This window comes from Neopelma chrysocephalum, unplaced genomic scaffold (genome assembly GCF_003984885.1).
Source record: "Neopelma chrysocephalum unplaced genomic scaffold, ASM398488v2 Primary Assembly neopelma1_45, whole genome shotgun sequence".
NCBI lineage: Eukaryota > Metazoa > Chordata > Aves > Passeriformes > Pipridae > Neopelma > Neopelma chrysocephalum.
In genome coordinates, this window is record NW_020897704.1 from 11,695,128 (window position 1) to 11,714,935 (window position 19,808).

General features: G+C 38.5%; 1 protein-coding gene across 2 annotated transcripts in view; it reads left to right on the forward strand.

Annotated features, from left to right (window-relative positions):
- RELN (reelin) overlaps positions 1-19,808 on the forward strand; it is a 284,032-nt gene that overhangs the window by 149,503 nt on the left and 114,721 nt on the right. For both annotated transcript variants that reach the window (XM_027679385.1, XM_027679386.1), the window contains exons 9-10: positions 5,041-5,137; positions 7,880-8,120. In XM_027679385.1, the coding sequence (XP_027535186.1) occupies positions 5,041-5,137; positions 7,880-8,120 (338 nt within the window). The remainder of the gene's footprint in view (positions 1-5,040; positions 5,138-7,879; positions 8,121-19,808) is intronic.

Sequence of the window (19,808 nt, forward strand, 5' to 3'; positions counted from 1 at the left end):
AGAATGGAATGAACAGTAATTGCATATTTCTGTACCAGTGTTTCCAGTATATCCAGCACAAAATATTCCATCTTTTAAGATTGTTAAAATCATCTGGTTCTTGATCAGAAGCCAATATAAACATACACCTAAAAAAAATTTAGAATCCATGGAGCATTCATTACACTAAACTGTAAGGTTCATTACTTTAGAAAATACTATTAGCAAACCAGCCAAATTTGACCACTAGTAATTTATACTATCCAGTTCGGCTTATTTCAAGTGATATCAGCAAACCATAATCCTTAGCAAACACTAATCATTATTCATCCCATTAACAAAATGAATAAAAGTAATCTAGTGTTAGATAAACAGGATTCTTCTCAGCTCCCTTTTGTTTTTCAAACTGCAGTCAGGACCCAATTCAAACCCTTCTACAAATTTTTTGTGTAAATCTTTCCGTGCAGTCCCACATTAGACTCATCCTCCTTAAAGCCAGCATTAGATATCTCATCTACTTATCACGGAAGCACTCACAGGAACTATCAAGAGGTTGTCAAGAGGCGTAGGACGTCACACTCTATAAGGAGCAAAATATTGCTTCCCTTGCAGATGGCACCCAGTTTTATCTCAGCAAAACACCAGCTTCTAATCAATGTTGTTAAGAAATCTTAGAGACCAACAGCTGTATGACTTGGGTTTCTGTAAATCTGACACAGTTGGAGGCAAAGCTGTAGTGAGAATTAATTTTGCCTGCCATTGTCAGCCTGGATACAAATAACAGAATACCTGGATACAAGTAGCTGATATGTGGTGCCTTCCTAAAATCCCTCCTGAAATACTGTGCTCTTAGTACTTCTACCTACATGATATTTGAAAAAATAAGGTATGTAAAATATTCATTAGTACTTTAGATGACATTGGAGGAAACCAAAATCAATTTAACAAGACCTAAAATTAAAAAAGGCAAAAAGTCATGACTGTTTCAGCTGGACATGCTGGGGGTGGTCAGTACTGGTCAGGTCCTGGCTATGGGTTACCAGTCCTCTAAAATAAGCAGCAAAGCAATTGAGAAACATACTTCTGTTTCCTTTTTCTATTCTTTCCTGTTTAGCTAAGCAGAATTAACAAAGCAGCTGTCAGGAGATATTTAGCAATCCCATACTCTGCCAGTCAAAACCCTCCTCTATTAGCATCAGTGCCTGGACTAAACTTTGAGAAAATTTTATTTTATTGAAATGTGGCTTGGGAAAAAATCCAAGCATGTAAAGCACCAGCCAAATAAATCAGTGTTTCAGAATATTCAGCATATGAAAATGACTGGATTTTGTAACAGAAGCTGCTCATCATTTTTGATAACAAACAAAATTGCTGTCTGATCTTCAAATGTATCATTTAAAATTAAATCCATGAAGGTTGTCTCTACTCTAGCTGTTTTCCAAAAGTTTTGGAAGTCTGTGAACTTCAGATGAAAGCCTATCAAAAGGAGTAAAATAAATCCAAAGGAGAAAAATACTTTGTTCCTGAAACACAGGGACAAGCTTGCCTGTATATATGTAAAGAAAAAATTTGGTTGTTCTTGGTTGGAGGATGGTTTGTTGTGCCCCCTGCCTCCAGTAGAAAATTACACATGCCAGCCCTTAATATTGAAAGTATAATCCTAACTCTTAGTCAGATTTAGCAAGCAATATCCTCACCAAGGCATTGGTTTTGCTGTGACATACTCAATTTAAGAAAGAAATGGCATTTTTCTCTAACACGGTGACTTACTAACATAGACTTCTTTACAGTAATCATTGTGCATGTTTGCTACCCTTCTTAGTGGCTAATTCAAAACCTGGGCTTTCCTGATTTAAAACAAGCCTAATCTAATCCCATTCAAAAGATCTTATGTACAACTTTTCCTTCAGAGGACAGGAGGGTGTGAAGATTTACGGCATGACATCCTGCCCCTGCTGCTCTGCTGAGAGCTGACAAACTGTTTATTACCATCTCTAGGAGCAGTGGGAAGGACACCTCCCTCCCCAGCTGAATTTGCCCTCCATTCCTGCTGGTACTGCTTGAATTTTCATCACCTATTTGTTCACAAAGTCAGAGTATAGCTTTACCGATCGAGATAGAGGCAAACATCCAAAAAGCAGATTTCTATTTTAAATAATCCTAGTTTATGGTTACAGAAATAACAGCAATATGGACTAATAGCAGTAATACTAAGTAATAGTAATATTGAAAGTAATATTGAAGATTATATTGAAAGCCAGTGATTTGCAAGACCACCTCAGTAAACCCTGTTCTGTAGTGCAGTTGCATGTTCATCCTCTTCCCTTTTCTTGGGAAGAAATTCTTACTGTAGACTAGGATCTATAATAGTTTTATAAAAGATTCAAGTGCCAGATCCATATGCTTCTTGTATATTTAAAATGTATGGTTCAAATACCAAAGAACAAAGCCTGAACCATGTTGATGATTTTCTTCAGATGTATTACTTTCCTTTTTTGTCAGTTCAAGTTTTGCAGAATTAAATGGTTACATGAAAAATAATCTTGCTATTTTATGATTTTGAGTCAAGATCATACATAAAGAGAGTTTAAACACCCATAAAAATACATTTGTCATCACAGCCAGTAATTGCTACTTACGCTGACCTCGAGGACTTTCCCAAACTAATTTTAATCTTCATACAACCTGCCCTGCTTATTAAAATAACGATAACACCCAGCATTTTTCTCCCTTCTTTTCATTGCCTCCATTGCTCTTTTTTCAATATCACAAGTGAAATACTGCATTTACCTTGCAAAGCCCTTTCTGAGTGGCCCCGTTTCTTTTAAGCAATAGCTTTGATCTTCATTGCATAGTTTGAGGGTGTTCAGATCTAACAGATAACATTTTTTATATTGATGGTGCAGCAAATCTGGCCTTCTCTCCTTTTTAAGCAGCATATTTGGACTTAGCTTTGTTTAAGAGCACTGTACCAAAAGTTGATTGTAACACTAACTGGAATGGCACATGTTATAAAATCTATATTGCTGTTTATTTTTACTGTTTATGTTCCCTTAATTTCTGTTTAACAGGAAACTCAGTATTTTTGTTTTGCCTCACAGCCTCTGGCCAGCCAAAGTGGTTAAACTGGCTGAAGTTCACCGATATTTGAACTGAATTTCCCTGGAATAAAATGAACAAGTGTGATTAAGGGCTGAAGCTCCTAAATTCCACAGAAGTAGGAGCCGACAGCAGATGTCACTTAGTAAAGTAGACCATCTTACCAGATGGGCAAATATGAAATGCAGAGGCTTTTCCTGACATCATTTTGTTTTAATATGATAGAAATAAAATGCCTTGTCAGTAAAATATAACCAGACAGTTGCTTTGTAGTCATTTTGGATACATGGTTGGTAATTCAAAGTCCTGCTGCCTTTGCAATATTAATTATTCTGTGCCTCTTTACAGCAAGAATATGTGTCAGACCAGCTGAACGTACCACACGCAGCTGTAGTGGCTCGGAAGTATCTGTTACTCTACTTGCAGTTTAACGTTAGTAAAAGATACAGGAAAGCAACTTTGTGGATCATTTTCACGATGCTAGTTTCAGGCAAAATTATAGAGACAGGATTTCATCCCATGTTTTGGAGTGGTATTCCCCCTGCAGAGGTATGTGATGTGTGTCTCAGAGTAGAAAAGCAGTTCTGTAGAGCTGAGAGCTGCAAATGTGAACTGCCTCGGGGGAGCTGGGGCTGCAAGCAGTGTGCTTAATGACATATGTTCCCATTAAAATGTGTAAGCTGTTCTCTTGTACAAGTGGTTAACACCTTTTTAATCAGGCTGTTTATTTCATTACAAAAATAAGCACCCCAGGTTGGAAAATGATAGTGTTTTATGGTCAGCAGTGTATATACGCATTTATACGTATATAAAAATATGTATATACACAACTTTCAGTGTGATTTAATGTAACTGAGACATATAAACATAACATACTACTTGTAACACAAAATACATAGTTATACTGTTAGTGGCACTCACTCGGCAGTATCTTGATGCCATCAGAGGTGTTGCTTAATTGAGAACTGTTTCTCTTAAATATGAAAGGCAGCTGATATCTGCTGCTTTGAATCTCACATTTCGACATGATCATGAAGTAAAGATCTTTGGAGCACACGTTAGGATTTGTCTTTTTCACTGAGCACTGAATTTCCTGATGTGGATGAATTAGCTGGTGTCTGAGGAAAAATAGTATTTTTAGTGTATTTAATTACCACTCAAGTTGTTTATCATGTTTTCTAGTCCTGGTTTTGTGTTATTTTGACTGTCCCATGTATTAATTATTAAGCTTATCTTTTGTGACAACACCCAGAAGGCACCCTTTTATAAATCAAAAGTAAATATATTACCCTACCTTGCAGGGGTGCCATAAGGCTTAATTAGTTCATCTTTGTAAAGTGTTCTGAGATTCCCAGATCAGCATCAAATGTTTGTTATTAATTATAGAGTCTAGGGAGTATATTGGATGATTTCTTAATTTAATTCTCTTCAGGCAACCTTAAAATAAATAATTTTGTAACATCTTTATTCTTTTAAATTCCTAAAGCACATTTGTCTTGGCTCAAGTAATTCTGTGTATATTTTCCCCTTACTTACTGTATTTTTATTTCTGGTATTTTTTTTAATATAATAATATGAAAAACAATCTCTTACTGTTTTCCCTATGAATTCTGTTATCTGGATTATTCTCTAATAAAAAGGTTTTGTTTAAACATTATATGGTGGGGCTTTTCTGCAGTTGAGGGCGTTAAGTAATTTACTTGGCTTCCCCTGGGAAATTTGCAGAGATTACATGGCACTGCTGTGATTTATCATTTCTACTTTACTTCTGACTCATAAAACATGCATTATTTTGTGTTTACCTTCAGCAACAGATCACAGGAAATTTCATCATCAATCAAAGTGGTTTAAAATCAGGAGAAGTGATAATGTGACAAAGGCACAGTCAGCAACTGTGCTTATTGGAGAATCATTTATTGCTTCATTGTGTCGTAACACTTCTCATGTTATTACTTTTCTCAGGATCGGGTTCCTGTCGATTTAGTTACTCAGATCCCAGCATCACCGTGTCCTACAGTAAGAACAGTTCTGCAGATTGGACTCAGCTGGAGAAAATTAGGTTTGTTACAGCTTTTTAATAATTTTCATGCTTTCCAGCTGGGCAGGTGGTGTTTAAACCTAGCTCTTTTAAAACTTGTTTTATTTGTTAACTTTTCAGTTTTCACTTGTTCATACACGTTAAAAGATGAAGGGTGAAATTCCTTGCTAATTGCAGAACTGCCACTGGGTTTGGTAAATCACAATTTCATCCACTGAGTATGTGGGAGGTGAGAATGACTCCAGTCTTAAAGTGCAACTCCAATAACTATCGTGTTCAGGTGCCTGAAAAACCAAAACTTTGATGACTTCTGCATTTTAGCATCGCTTTTAATGTCAGCAAGAGCTGTATTTTATAGTGTTACAACTTTCTACACTGGTAGGATAAAATATTCAATAAAAATAGTTTATAGTTTGATATGAACACTTTACTCCTAACACTCTTGTAGTAACAGGATTGTGGTGACTAGTGGCTTGCTTTTAAACAGGCTGGTTTACATGAAAGCACAAAGGATTATGAATGGGAAAATTAAATTTTTTAATTGCAATGTACACACCTTGAAAAAGAGAGTCAGTGTCAGAGATGGATTTTTCTAAGAGACTATAGTATTTTATTAAATAACATAGGAAAAGCATTTTGTGCAATTGCATATATACATAGTTATAGAACTGGGGAAGTAAAAATTGTCATTTATATGTAATGTCCTCATAGCATCTCAGTCTGCCTTCCTGCATTACCCTAGTGTCTGTGGTACACAGGTGATTTGCTACACAGGTGATTTGAGCCTATTTTCACTCCATTGAGACAACTTGCAGAGCAAAAGGCTCCTTAATTTTTGATGAATAAGCAAAACTGTAGCTGCAAGACTGTGGATTTCAGAATCTCATCCTCCAACTCCTTGTGGGAGTAGGATTAGGATTTCATTTAAAAAGCATAAATCATGAAAAATTTTATTAAAACAAATGGTACTCATTCTTATCTCAGAAAAATATAAAGCAGGAGTAACTTCACTGCAAGCACTGGTGTTGCCTCAGAGTAACCACATAATACCTTTTATTTTTCTCACACTGACGCAAAATTACACACCTAGTCCATAAATTCAACTCACTTGCTCTCATAGCTCTGCAAGCCAGGAAACTGAAGAGTTGTGATGGTGCAAACACAACCCTTGAAACCCAAATTTTTTGAGGTTAATGTGCATACACTATGATCTCTCTTGCCTCAACTTTGATGCTGGAGCCACCAGTAGAAAATAGGTCAATAGAGCAGTGTCGTGCAAAGTGGAAAGGATGAATTATGGAAGGATGCTCGTTTCTCCTGTGGTCTGTATGAATTATGGTGTTTATTTGAATGTGCTTCAGTGATTTCACTGTGCTACACGCAGCTCCAGGGAATGGTGGGAGAACTGGGGAGACATGGGACAGGAGGGCAGCTGTGAAGGGGAGGTGTTGTGTTGGTGTGTGCTGTGTCAGTGGGATTTCACCTCTGGACTCCCGGGAGGGACGGAGAGGAAGGATCTCTCGGGGAAGACGGGTGCAGTGTGTGGGCTCAGGGAGAAGTGAGGATGTCTCAGAGCAGCATTGCAGTGGAGGGTGACAGACATAACATTTAGCAAGTGCAGGTTGATTTGTTGGGGCAGATTCTGGGTGTGAATGTGGCACAAATGCAGTTGCTTTTCAGCATTTCGCTTTGCTTTCAAAAGAGAAGTTCCTATTTTCTTCTCTAAAAGCAATGTATTGGTGCCCTTTTTCCATAAAAGCTCTGGTTTGTCTCTAATGAACTATTCACCCTTCAAAGCATCACTACCAAGGCAAAGGCAAGGTTGAGTAGCTGACATCTTGAAACACCAATTTTGTAACTCCCTGCAGCCTGAAGTTTGAATGTTGCTAATTCCCTGGCTGGGTGATTAATAAACCAAAAATAATAATTCTCAACATTTCTTCCTTACACACAGAGCTCAGTCCTTTCATTGCCCCTAGCAATGTAAAGACATTCACCCAGAGCTCAGCTCGAACCTCAATCCTTTCACAGCTCTGAGGACAGCTCTGTGAAGCAGAGCTCAAGGCCCTGGTCATTGCCTAATACTAATACTCCAGGTCTGCCTCTCCTTCCTGCATTTTCCATTTTCAGCAGCAAGAGAGAGGACAAATGGGTTGTTTCTTCTGTACTGTTCTTGAAGCAGAACATGGAAGGAACAGCAACTTGGCCCTCCCATCCACAGAATTATCCTGCCTGTGGGGTTGCAGGACTGGAAGGACATGTTTGTCAGAGAAAATTCCCATCTCTTCCCTCCAACCATTTTGCTCCATCCAGATCGATGAGGGACTGAGGCAGCAAAAGTCAGGAGATTCTTTTGGTGAAACAAAAATCCCATTTTGGGAGACCTGGTTTTGTAAGGAGCTTCCTTAACATTTCCTTTTGGCTATATCTGCAAAATAACCTGGCAATGCCCAGTCACCTCAGAGCTGTGACCAGCACTGAGCATGGATGTGGCCCTGCTCTATCTTGCTGCTCTTGAAACATCTGCAGTGATCTGTTGTTTATTACTTTATTCTTTGAGTCAGGGCTGCCTGTTAGGGCTGGATGTGCACTGCCTGGCACAGTAGGACTCTGCCTCAAGGCAGATATTTTCTGATCTCCACAAAACAGCATGCAAGGGTCATAAGCACAGCTGTGTCACACCTAGTAAATGTGTTATTTGAGGGAACAGTTTTCCTGGCTGTGGCTTAAAATTTGTCTAAATTCATATCATTGTTTTTTCAGTGCCCCTTCCAACATCAGCACAATCATCCACATCTTGTACCTTCCTGAAGATGCTAAAGGGGAGAACGTCCATTTTCAGTGGAAACAGGATTATGTTCGTGCTGGTGATGTGTATGAAGCCTGTTGGGCATTGGACAACATCCTGATCATAAATGCTGCTCACAGAAAAGTTGTGTTAGAAGATAATCTGGACCCTGTGGATACTGGCAACTGGCTTTTCTTTCCTGGGGCCACAGTTAAGGTTAGTCTGAGTTTCCAGGGCTTAATGTTATTATTACTCTTGTATGTAGAAGAAAACAGTAACATCTAAACAAACTATGAACACAAGGCTGTTCAGGCCACTCCGTCTGCTTCTAGAACTGGGCTCACTTCAACTTTGTTTTTACCTTTTCCCTGTCCCATTGGGGCTTTCTAAAACATTTAGACTTTTCTGCCATGACCAAGACCGAATGGCAGTTTATGCTGTCATGTCAAAGATCATGTAACAGAAAATGTGAAACAGCTTCCTTTTAGCAAAACAGTGCAATATTTTTGAAACAAATTCAAGTCTTTCTGTTGCATATTTTGAAAACTACCTGCTTGTTTTACTTGGTGTTATTGAGCTACAGCTACTCAATTTACATGAACCATCACAAAAAATATGGTTTCCCGATTTTTCTGTCTGTGAATATCCCATTTCCATTGCAGCATGCATTCAGGTAGAGGCTGCTCCTTAATATTCTCTTTTTTGGCATGATCTTTTTTTGGTGTATGAAATCCAGCCAGAGCATTATGCCTTGGGAAAAACTCTAAGGAGCCCAGCAAGATCTCTGTGCACAGAGTTCTTTCACATTCAGAGTTGTTCAATATTTGGAAATCAGCTGGATTCTTGCTTTCTGTGTTTCCAAGCAGCCAGAAGTTGAACAGCAGATGACTCTCTGGTTTCATCCTATTTTTCATTCACAAAAAAACCATATTTATGTCAGGGTTCATTTATGATGCTGGCAATGGTTTTGGCAATTGCACAGGAAACAGATGTTGAATACTAGGGCAGTAAGAGGTTGGTTTTGGCCTCATCCTTTTCCCACAGAACCTGATATGAAGGGCCTCAAACTAATAGTTTTAGAAATAAATATTCCCACTAATCTACTACTCATATTTTCTCTTTTGTTTACTTCAGCAAGACCATTTAAACTACATTGATAAAGTTTTTACATGAGATTTTAGAGTCAAATAGTGTCCTGCATATTTAATGAATATTATGTGATCAGTTCACACTTGTTTTATCGGTCTTTTCTCTGGATTTTAAAATCCAGCCCATACATGTGAAGATGTGAAACCAAAGCAAGGATCAATGTACCATAGGCACCGTTACTTCTTTTCAGATAGCCAAGCCTAAATACTGCTTGCTCCTTCTGAAACATGTGCAAATAGCATCTAAACTTCAGCAAATAAACCTCTTTTGTTGTTGTTGTTGTTGATGATGATTTTTTTGTGTGTGTGTGTGATGCTGGCAGTTATTTTGGGGTTTGTTTAGGTGAATTCAACCTGTTCGTGTCAATACATAACTATGGTTACATGACAGATAAGGGACTTAAACCCAGAAATCACTGAATATTTCTAGAAATCCCATTTAAACTCAAGCCTTATATGTGCCATGAGTGAGAATTCGGGAACCTGCAATTCCTCCAAGGTCATCTTCTGTTTTAAGTACAAGTGAAATGTGCAAATACCTGTTCCCAGCTGACATCTGACTAAGTGTAGCCACTTACACCAGGTTAAGGATGTGTGGAAGACTGCAGTGTAGCCACACTGGACTAAAGCTATACATGATACAGGGCTTTTATTCTTCATGGGACCCTGCCGTGCATCTAGATTATCTCCAGAGCACTCTTTTACTCAAATTACATTTTTAAGGTTCTGGCTCCAGTCTTCCTCAGATTTTCAGGAACAATCTTGCCAAATATAATTTGAACAAATTTTGCAGTGTGAATTTCATGTTATGTCAAAAGTAAAACTATAAATTGGGTCAAGATTTACATCAGACCAGCATAAACCCTGTCGTAGCATTCTAGGATCAAGCACAATTTTCTGACTTTTTTTTTCTTTTCATGTTTAGAACATTATATAAAAATTTACAAAAACTTGTAATATTTTCTTTAAACACTTAGCATTTCCCTAACCTCAGTTCATCACAAACACAATATTTTGTATAAATAGAAAAGTAAGAATCTTTATAGATTGTGCTAGTGACATCAAAAATGGCATAGGGGAAAGTTTTAGGAGATTTCTCTATCATAGTCAAGGACATTGGCCACAGAATAATGTTTGAGACACCCTAACAGTGTTACAGGGATAGCTTGCATCACAGATAATTTTATTCCCTTTTTCCTACAAGTCTTTTTCCTTCCCAGACATCAAGAATTTGCTAAATAGTCCTGGTGAAATATTAAGAAAAACAAAAAGAAATAAAATGGCTTTTAAAATTGTTTGTTATACCTTGTACATGATCTTACTGGATGATTACCAAGTTGCAAAGAAAGTTGGGGTTTTTTCTGTCAAAAGCTTACTTTGGTAGTACTTGAACTCTACGAAAATAAATAGAAAACATTACAAATCCAGGAGTTCTACTGGTAAAACTGCTCAGATTAGCAAATTTAAAAGGCAACTGAAATGAAGGAAAGTACTACCCTAAAAACTACTCTCTGGGTCCTGGCTTAGGTTCTGTGATCAACTCAGTCACTGGAGTGGACAGTGTGAGTATTAATGGTAATTATACAGCAATGTGTTCACTCCAGTTTTGTGGGTTTGGATACTGTGTTCTCAATAAACCCTGTGGGAACTTGCCTGAGCCCAGCTCGGGAAGCAGTTTCTCCTCCTCTCCCAGTCTGCTTGATCTTGGACCAGGAATTTCCTTACATCTCTTGCTGCGCTCAGGAGTGGTTGCTACTCCTTTGAAAGCACATGGCTGGTTGCAGACGCAGCTGGACCTGGCTACTGAAATAGGATGCAAGCTGAGAGATAAGCCACTGAATTTATGTGTTTTGGTTCCAAAGAAGGCAGCAAAAGGCAAGAGAGATGCTGCTAGCAAGGCCAAGCAACCCTTAGGAGATTAATTGAATCCACTGGAATGTATTTATCTGTGTTGGACTGTGTAGAAGGGTGTTGAACAGGATAAATTCCTGACCTCGTTTCAATATATCCAGTGACAGCTCTGAGCATGAGCATGGACATGAATGTTGCAGTGGTGGTTGAGACTGCTGAAATGCATGAAACAGTGCTGTGCTGCGAGAGCTGTTAAAGATTTGGGAACCTTAAGACTTCATAGCTAATTGGGGGGAAAGATAAGATCTTCTTCCTTCAGTAATGCTTCTTGGATCTCTACTCCTATAGAACAGAAAAGCAATCTCTTCCTTCAGTTGACGCTTCATATTTCTTATATATTTGACCAGTAATTGATGTGTTTTGAAGTACAAGGGTTTTTTTGTTTTCTCTGATTGCCCTGGCCAAAATTGGATGTGCAAGCTCAAAAACTGAGGCTGAGAAGGGAGACAACCACACAGTCTTATGTCTCTGCAGTGCTTTGATTATATTATAATAGCATTGAGACCAAACCACCTGTCTCTGAAATTTTTCCACCTCTGGGAAAAAGCAGTATGGATCATGACAGACACCGGAGCATCAATGTATTTGATCATGATGTGTTAACCCAGTGACACTTCTCATTTTTGAGAAGAGCCAAGTTACAGAATTGCCGTCTCTCAGTAGTTACAGCTGCTCTTCACCTGGTGGCTGAAAGTTGCCATCCATCTGGTCAGCTGGGTCAGTTCAGTCTGCAGGGTTTGGGGACTACACCTGCAGTTGTTGGTGCTGCTGAGCTGTGTGTGCACAGCCTGGCATAGCATGGGATGGGGCAAGAGGGGAAGGTGTGTGCCAGCCTCATTGAGCAAGTTGGGTTCAAGACCAGGGAATGGCAACTGATGCACATTATTCACTACTGTGTACATGACCAAAAAATCCTGAAACTCTTCAAATCCCAATATCCTGATTCACTAAGCCCTTTAAGTAACTGGTCACCACCATTCAGCTCATTTTAATTTCCCAGATGTGCATGCCAGTGTAGCAGAACAGAAAGTTGCACAGGAAGAGAGTGGGAGAACTGAGCACTCACACTCAGAAAAATATGCTGAATATGTGTCTGTAAAACACTGTGACCTTTTACCACGCCCTGAGCAGAGCAGGGCTGTGCACATCCTAGATCTGCAAGTCCTTTCTGATCCTGTGTTGTTTTGTGTGTTACTGAGCAGAGAAGACATACACACAGGCCTGGGAGATTGGCAAAGAGAAAGGCTGATTAAGCTATTCGACCCTCTCTAGTTCTAGAGTAGATTTCCAAATGTCTGAATACTCTGTTAATTAATAGGAATGGATTTGGAGAGTCTTTTTTCAAAACAAACATCCTGATATTCCATATATATCTCTTTTGGGTTTGTTTGTGCTGAAATTAACAAGATTTTTTTCTCTTTTTATTTTTGTTTTTAAATTCTTGTTTAAAAAAGCCTTCAGGTTCTATTTTCTGAATCAGATCAAATATGTTTGAAGGAGGAGAGGTAGTGCTCTACGTATACCACTGTGAAAATGGCAGATTGAAATTGCTATGACCTTATATTGGTCAAAATTACAAAGATATAGATGCTTCCTACAAAATTTCTTTGTTTTTTGAAAAAGATATAACAAGGCAGTATTTGGTCTGTGGGCCAAACCCAGCCTTCTAGCCAGCTGCTTTGCATCACAGGAGCCCTTATCCACCACATCTTCCTGGGAAGAGACAAGCAGGCTTCCTGCTGCACCTCATCTGAGAGCCATTCCTGCTTCTCTGTGGGTGGAAGGAGGAGCGTGAGAGAGGAGGAAAGATGAAGAAAGCAGTGCAGGGTGCACAGAATCTGTCGACTGGCTCCCTTTAGTGAGAGTGTGGCCACTCTGAGCTGTGCCCGTGAGGGGGCATTTGTATATCCATAGGGCTGGATCTAGCATGGAATTGCTCTTGCTTCTTTGTTTTGGTTTTTTTTTTGCTAATAATCACACTTTTAATTAAATTAATAATACTTAGATACAATGCCTAGGGGTTCATTAGAACTGACAGGTGGTTGACTGTGGTGCTGTGAGTCGCTTGGGCAGCTGAGAGTTGCTGTCAGGCAGCAACGCTGAACCTGCACCTTCCTCCATGCCAGTTCCTGTGGCTCAGAAGTGTTGGGAGCGGTGGCAGGGAGCCAGCACTAGCTCTGAGCTGGCGTCAAAGCACCAGGGGTCTTTCCTGCCTCCTAGAAGGAAAGAATTTGGTCTTTGCAGGTCACTGTGAGATGCACATTAATGAAAACAACATGAATTGACCCATTAGATGCCAAGGAGTAGAAACAACTTTGCTTGATTCTTTCTCACTCTAGTTTTACAGTGGTGTACATGCACACCATTGCTTTCAGAAGAACACATGATGCTTGTGGCAGAGTGCTACAAACATCAATAGTTCCTGATAACATAGAGGAATAGTTCAGTTCATGCCAGTTAAATGACTCATTAAGGAAACCAGTCATCACCAGAATGACCAATGTTGTACAAACATCATGAAATGTCCTAGAAAATTAAGAACCCCATACGAATCATACAAATCCCTCACAAACAAGCAAAGTGTTTTGAGCCCCAGCCTTTGAATAACAGTCTATACTTGGAAATGATGAGTGAAAACACACTTTATGAATATTTGTTGCTACGTCACAGGACAAGTTTCATCCCGTTGTTTTGGAAAGGGAAAGAGCACTATAACCCCCTGTGCGGCTGGCCTGCTTGTGCAGCCAGAGTTTTAGTTCTGTACATTAAATAATGTAAAAAGGTAGCATGTGGGAAAGATTAAAGCTCTGTTTATCTCATGGGAAGGTATTCTAATCACATTGTGGTTTTTCCTTTGATTAAAGAAGGGATGTCAGGCCAGAAGCATTTACAGCCAAATTCACAGAATTTAGAATTTGAAATTGTCCTTAAATTCTGTCATTGTATCTTTGCTGGCTGAGACGTTGCATACAGAGTGTGATTTTTATCAAGACTTAATCTATCCTTGTACCTCCTATCATGTCAAAATTTAAAATTTTTTAAAACCTGCATGACTCATTCCCAGAAAGACACAATATCTAATTTATAGCTCCGTTGACAATGCTGCTTCAATTAATTTTCTTCATATTTTTTCTTTTTTCTCTGCTTCTCATATCTCATCTGTTTGCATTGCCTAGATTTTAATTAAAAAACCTCTCCTCTCTAAGGAGCAATCTGAAGTGGCAAAAATAATCACTTAAAATATTACAGTCATTAAAAAATTGGCTGCGGTCAAAGCCATGCATTTTCAATTTGCCGACAAACGATATTTTTGTTTCTTTTTAAAGTGCATTTTGTGTTTGAATAGCATACGCCAGCCAGCCTGGCTACCAGAGATGCTCCTCCAGCTGGGTGGGCCGCGTGACAACTCCTTAATGGGGGAAATTGATGGCCCTCTGCTCGTGTAGAGGTGAAGGCATACTGGGCAGATTTCTTTCCATCTGCCGTCAGCCCTTTGCAAGCTGGCACTGCCCAAATGCCCAACACATTCATTCCAATGCAAGAAATGTCGCCAAAAATTAAATTGTGAGGCTACAGCTGTCTGAAAGAATCATCGGGGCCATTAGGCCCAGGGGAGATAATATGAAGAGGAGCATCAGTGTTCGTCACTGATAAAAACCTAATTAAATGATGGTGAAGATGACTGTGGATACTTTAAAGTCATAGAGGTGAACAACATTTTTGTGGAAGTGCAAGAATGAACCTCAGGAAGATGATATGCAACACCTCAGCCAAAAATCTGTTACACTGAGGAATTTCACACTAGTGTTTCCTGTTGATGCTTTGCCGAATGGCACAGTTGTATCATTTAGTTGCCCTCTGTTCCGCTCTCCAAGTAAAGAAATCCCATATTGTAAAGCCAAGAGGTATTTATTGATTCACAAGTTTGACTTGAACAACTGGGACAGAAGCTGGCTTGGATGAACTTCAGTGCTTCTGTTTACATTCCCAATATTTGTCTTTTGAGTTTCTAAAAATCTTCAGGGCTGTGTCCTTAGCTGCAACTCTGACATAGGCTGATCTGGTTGATGCTTGTGCTGCTTCACATTTCAGGGCGAACTGGAGATCTTAAAAAATATGGAGATTGTTTAGACATGCTGCATGGTGTCGGACCCTAGATCTTACCTGGGGCCCTTAAGCCATTTAGATGCTACAGAAAGTTGGTCAGTATTTACTTACGAAACCTTAAAGGAGGTCCAGTTGGAAAGTGCCTGCTTCACCAAATCTGTGTGCCCTGCTTTTGCCTGAGCTACAGTTTTGAGCAGCCCTAATTTAAACCCTTCTGCATCTCAGATGATCAAGAGGCTTTCCTAAAAGCACCTACCAAAAAAAGAGGATGAAAGCTGTGGGTAGAAGATGTAAAATATAAGGAGTATAGAGCAGGATAAAGTGCATGACAGACTCTGGAAGAAAGCTTGATTTTGAAACCATGCATTGCTCTCTCTCCCGTATTCTGTATCTTCAAATTATTAGCTAATGTCCTCATAATGTACAATAGAAAGCTCACCTGAATTAATAGGACTTGCTGCGTCTCACAGACAATTTGGCTAAGAACTGTACTTATAAACTAGAAATATTTATAGATAACAGCAATTTTAGCAGGAAAATATATTTTTGTAGTAGTGGTAACATTATGGCATCAAAGAGCCCTGAGCAAGGAATGTACCACTTTTGCCTCTTAAGGTGCAAACCAAAAAGATACCCCATGTGCCAGGAAATTGCCATGAATTTATAAAACAGGAGATAGGCTGGGGATGGGGAGATGTGGGAGTAACAGGAAAGGGGAGAGTGCAACAGCAAGAGGGGAGAGTGCTGATCCTGGTCAGCAGTGCATTCTTCAGTGTGACAAATGATATGGCTTGTTAAAAAGAGCACCAAGCAAGTGTCTGAAAGACATCATATGGGGAATTTGACAAGCCTGGTGGGCAGAATGGGCAAGTGCATGCAAGCCTGGTTGTCTCACCAGCAGACATAGTGACAAGCATTGGCAGTCAAGGAAAAGTGAGACATGAGGTAGTGCATATGGGAGATGGTGGAGGCAGGTGTGGATAAACCATGCAGGGCCTTGAAAATGGGGAAAAACAGCGATACCATAACTGTCCAGTAGGCAGACTTCGGAAACACAGCAAATTCAGAGTGAAGATTAGATTGAAACCAAATCCAAGAATGTTGAGATTTGGGAATACATCCAGCCAATTTTCATTTTGCCCTATTCTTGCAGAGCAATAGCTTAACAATTACAGCTAGTGAATAATAGTATTAGTAGTGCCAGATTAAATTAATCTATTTGTTGGGATGTGGTTCTTTTTTTCACTTGGGATCACCACAGTCTCTGAACAGGACTTGGCTTCTTTCCATTTGGCAATGGGCAGGGGTTGTTTATTTAGGAATACAATAGTTTACTTATGGCAGCCTGATAGTCCCATCCAGTTGCAAACAATGAGAAACAGCTACTTTTATGAAGTGGCTTCATTCAAGTGCCTGCAAGTGTCCTATGTTCTATTAGTAGGAGATTTGGGAGAAAACTTTGTTAAATGAAGTTTATCAGATTTGTCAAAGAATTTATTTTCTAAATTAATTTTTCTTTACAAACTAGTTAACTTTCCAATGTTGTAATTTGCACAACACACTAAATGTTCCACATGCTTTTAATCCTCTTCAAAAAAAATTGAATGCTGCTTTAATTCTAGACCTACAGCTGATGCTTCCATGGTAACAAGGAGAAATATCCTACAAGTTGCTGTCATTTGGCCTTTTTAGTTACAAAACTTGCACAGCAAGTTAATTTGTTCTTATCTTATAAATCATTTAAATGTAAATAAAATATAAAATGGAGAACAAATTTAATCTGGCATTCATAAAAGGGAACTCTGCATCTAGTCTGCAGTATCTCCAGTTTAGGGAGAACTTAATCCAGTTAGTTTCAAAACACATTACATGTCCATTCCATATTTTTTATCACTTTAAAATGACAAAAAAATATACTTTTAAAATTCAGTCCTTAAATACTGGAAATATGCAGACCACTACTGCAAGGGCAAAGCCTTTATTTGGGAAAGAGGCAACACAGTATGTAAATTGTACTTTAGTTCTTTGTTTCTAAAGACTTGAGTTCAAATCTTGGGTTGAACCTAAAGCGACAATGAGTTTGATGGTTTCAATTCCATCTTTAATCTGTTCAAGCCCTGTAACAAAACTACCAAATAATCCAACACAGTCAGCGGCCTCCTGCATGTTGAACCAGATTGACAATGTACTTGGGGGCAAGGGACCATCTCCTGGAAAATTTGACTGAGTGCTCTTTGAGGTTTTTCTCCCCTCAGCAGCCCTTCAGAAAAAAAAGGAGCAGTAAAAGCAGAGACAGATAGTGACTGCTTGGAAAGTTAAAAGAAAATATGGAAGCTAAGAGTGAATTGAGGGTGATGGTTATACAGGTGAGGGAAATATGGCAGGTGGGAGAGAATAAGATCATGAGCAGAGGTGCCCTGGCCCTTGCTGGGAAAGCATGGCTCATGGAGCTTATTCATATCTGCTCCTCCCATGGGAATGTGTCCAGGGTCCCAAATGGCAGCACTGGGGCAAAACCATACAAGAAAATTATGGCTCACCCTCAGAACTTATTTAAAAGCCATACCCGTACTTTGAACATTTTTCTTACTTTCTGTAAAGGTTATTAATTTCAAAGGTCATGAGCTTCTATTACTGGTTTCATGGGTATTTAGAATAACAGAGGGAGTTAAACCCCACTCTGAACTTTTCTTCTGTGTAGCTGTTTCATATGAGAGTCAAAGCTAACATGAGCAGATTGTGATTTGAGCCATACGTTGTGCAATTCATTAACACATAAAATATGCATAAAATACATATTCATAGGTACTATGTAGCTATGTATAAAAGCCTAAACATAGCTTTATAAAACTGATTAAATAAATTATGATTTTGAGCTTTCATAAAAGGTTGATCATACACCACTGTGTAAATAATTACTTACTCACCCCTTTGCCAAACTGGCCATTTATTTATCTTGACAACCTAAATGAAAACTTCATCAGATGTACTTCAGTAAGTATTCTGCTAGACAGCAGAAGGACATACAAATATTAAATGATAATGGGGTTGTATCTGATTTGTGTTTATATTAATAGATGGCTTTTTAACTAATTACATATCCACTATCAAATACATACTTACATATAACTTAGCAACTGAGAAATAAGTAAGACTTGTAAAGGATTTTTCAAAGCTTGATGCAATTGTAATAACTATCTCAGTAGTCTATTTGTCTATTTGTTTCCTGAGATTAAGAGTTATGTATAAATTTGAATTAAGTTTTAGCCTGAATATTAATTTTTAGTGTATTTGTTCGACAGCCTGCAAATAATACGACTTTTGTGACAGATTGATTGACAGATAAAGCATACCTCATTTCTGTTCAGAAAATGAGGAAAATTCTGAAAAGCAAGAAGGACAATAAATAAATTATTCTTAAAATTCTGCTGTTAGCAATACCTGTGAGCGTAAAGGGTAAAATCAGTAAACAAAAGCAATTTCTCAGTCAATTATAAATAACTGCATAGTACAAATGCTGTTTTTCAAAGAAAAGATATAAAACTGTGTCATTAATTTCTGCTAGTTATAATATACTCGATATGTAAATTTTTCTGTCTTTTCAGTGGCATATGTGATGTACTGTGTATATGCTGCATTAACAGAGCAAGGAGACTTGTGACAAAATCTATTTAATTTCTGTGATAAATTATCAACACTTCAGGATCTTTCTATTGCTTTGGCCTTTCTTTAGAAGAAAAACACTTTAACAGCAATTTGTTTATTTTAGCAGTTGAAACGGTCTTTATATTTTTACAGTGTGTTATATCTTTAAGTGATATTTAGTTCTGCATTACTAAACATAGAGCTGTTGTCATTCAAGTATAGACCAGAAAGTCTCTATACAAAAATCAGACTTCAAGTACTCAGATTTTTTTTTAAAATGTGTAGGCACCTCTACAAATGTAGTCACAATATATATTCCACAATATAAATTAATTGCTAAGTTATTGGCATCCATACTTGAAAGTCATCAATAAAAGAATTTCAATTATGTCTCTTTCTTGCATTGATAAATGAAGGGTTATAGAATATGACAAAATGTGTTATTTTGTACTTTGTTTATAAAATCTCATAGATAATGGTGCACTGGGCAGTTTTCTTTTCTCGTCCCACCTCTCTCTTTGTTGAAAATCTAATTATTCCCTTATGTGACACTACCATGACCTTTTTAAGTGCAGAAGAGGTGATTGTCATATTTTCCCTCAGCGCATTACCAAGGGGTTCAGAGACAAGAGGGCACTGCACAGACGATACTGAAAAGGTCAATGCAATTTGGCATTATTGTATCTCTTTTTCAGATGTTGAAATATGGTAAGAATGCAGAATTCTTCTAATTAGTATTTTCTTATTTCAGCTTCCATTTTTAAAAAGAATCTGAGGTTGTCAATTTGCATTAAGGCCAGGTAGATCTTCTTTAGGAGCTTCTAGTACCTGTTTCAGCCCCACAGATTTGGCAAACTGTTATGATTTTATCAGTCACACAAGAAGACAAAATTAGGCTGGGGGAAAGAAGAAAATCTGTACTGTAACCCTCATGCACTTCTTACAGGCAGCTCCTTCCAGGCCAATACTCCTGGAGAGTCCTGGCAGTCAGGGCATCTTGGGGGAGACACATGGCTTCATTTTATGCTGCTGAAGTAGTATGTGCAAAAATGAAATTGGAAAAGCAGACACATTGGGTTTGGGAGCAGTCTCA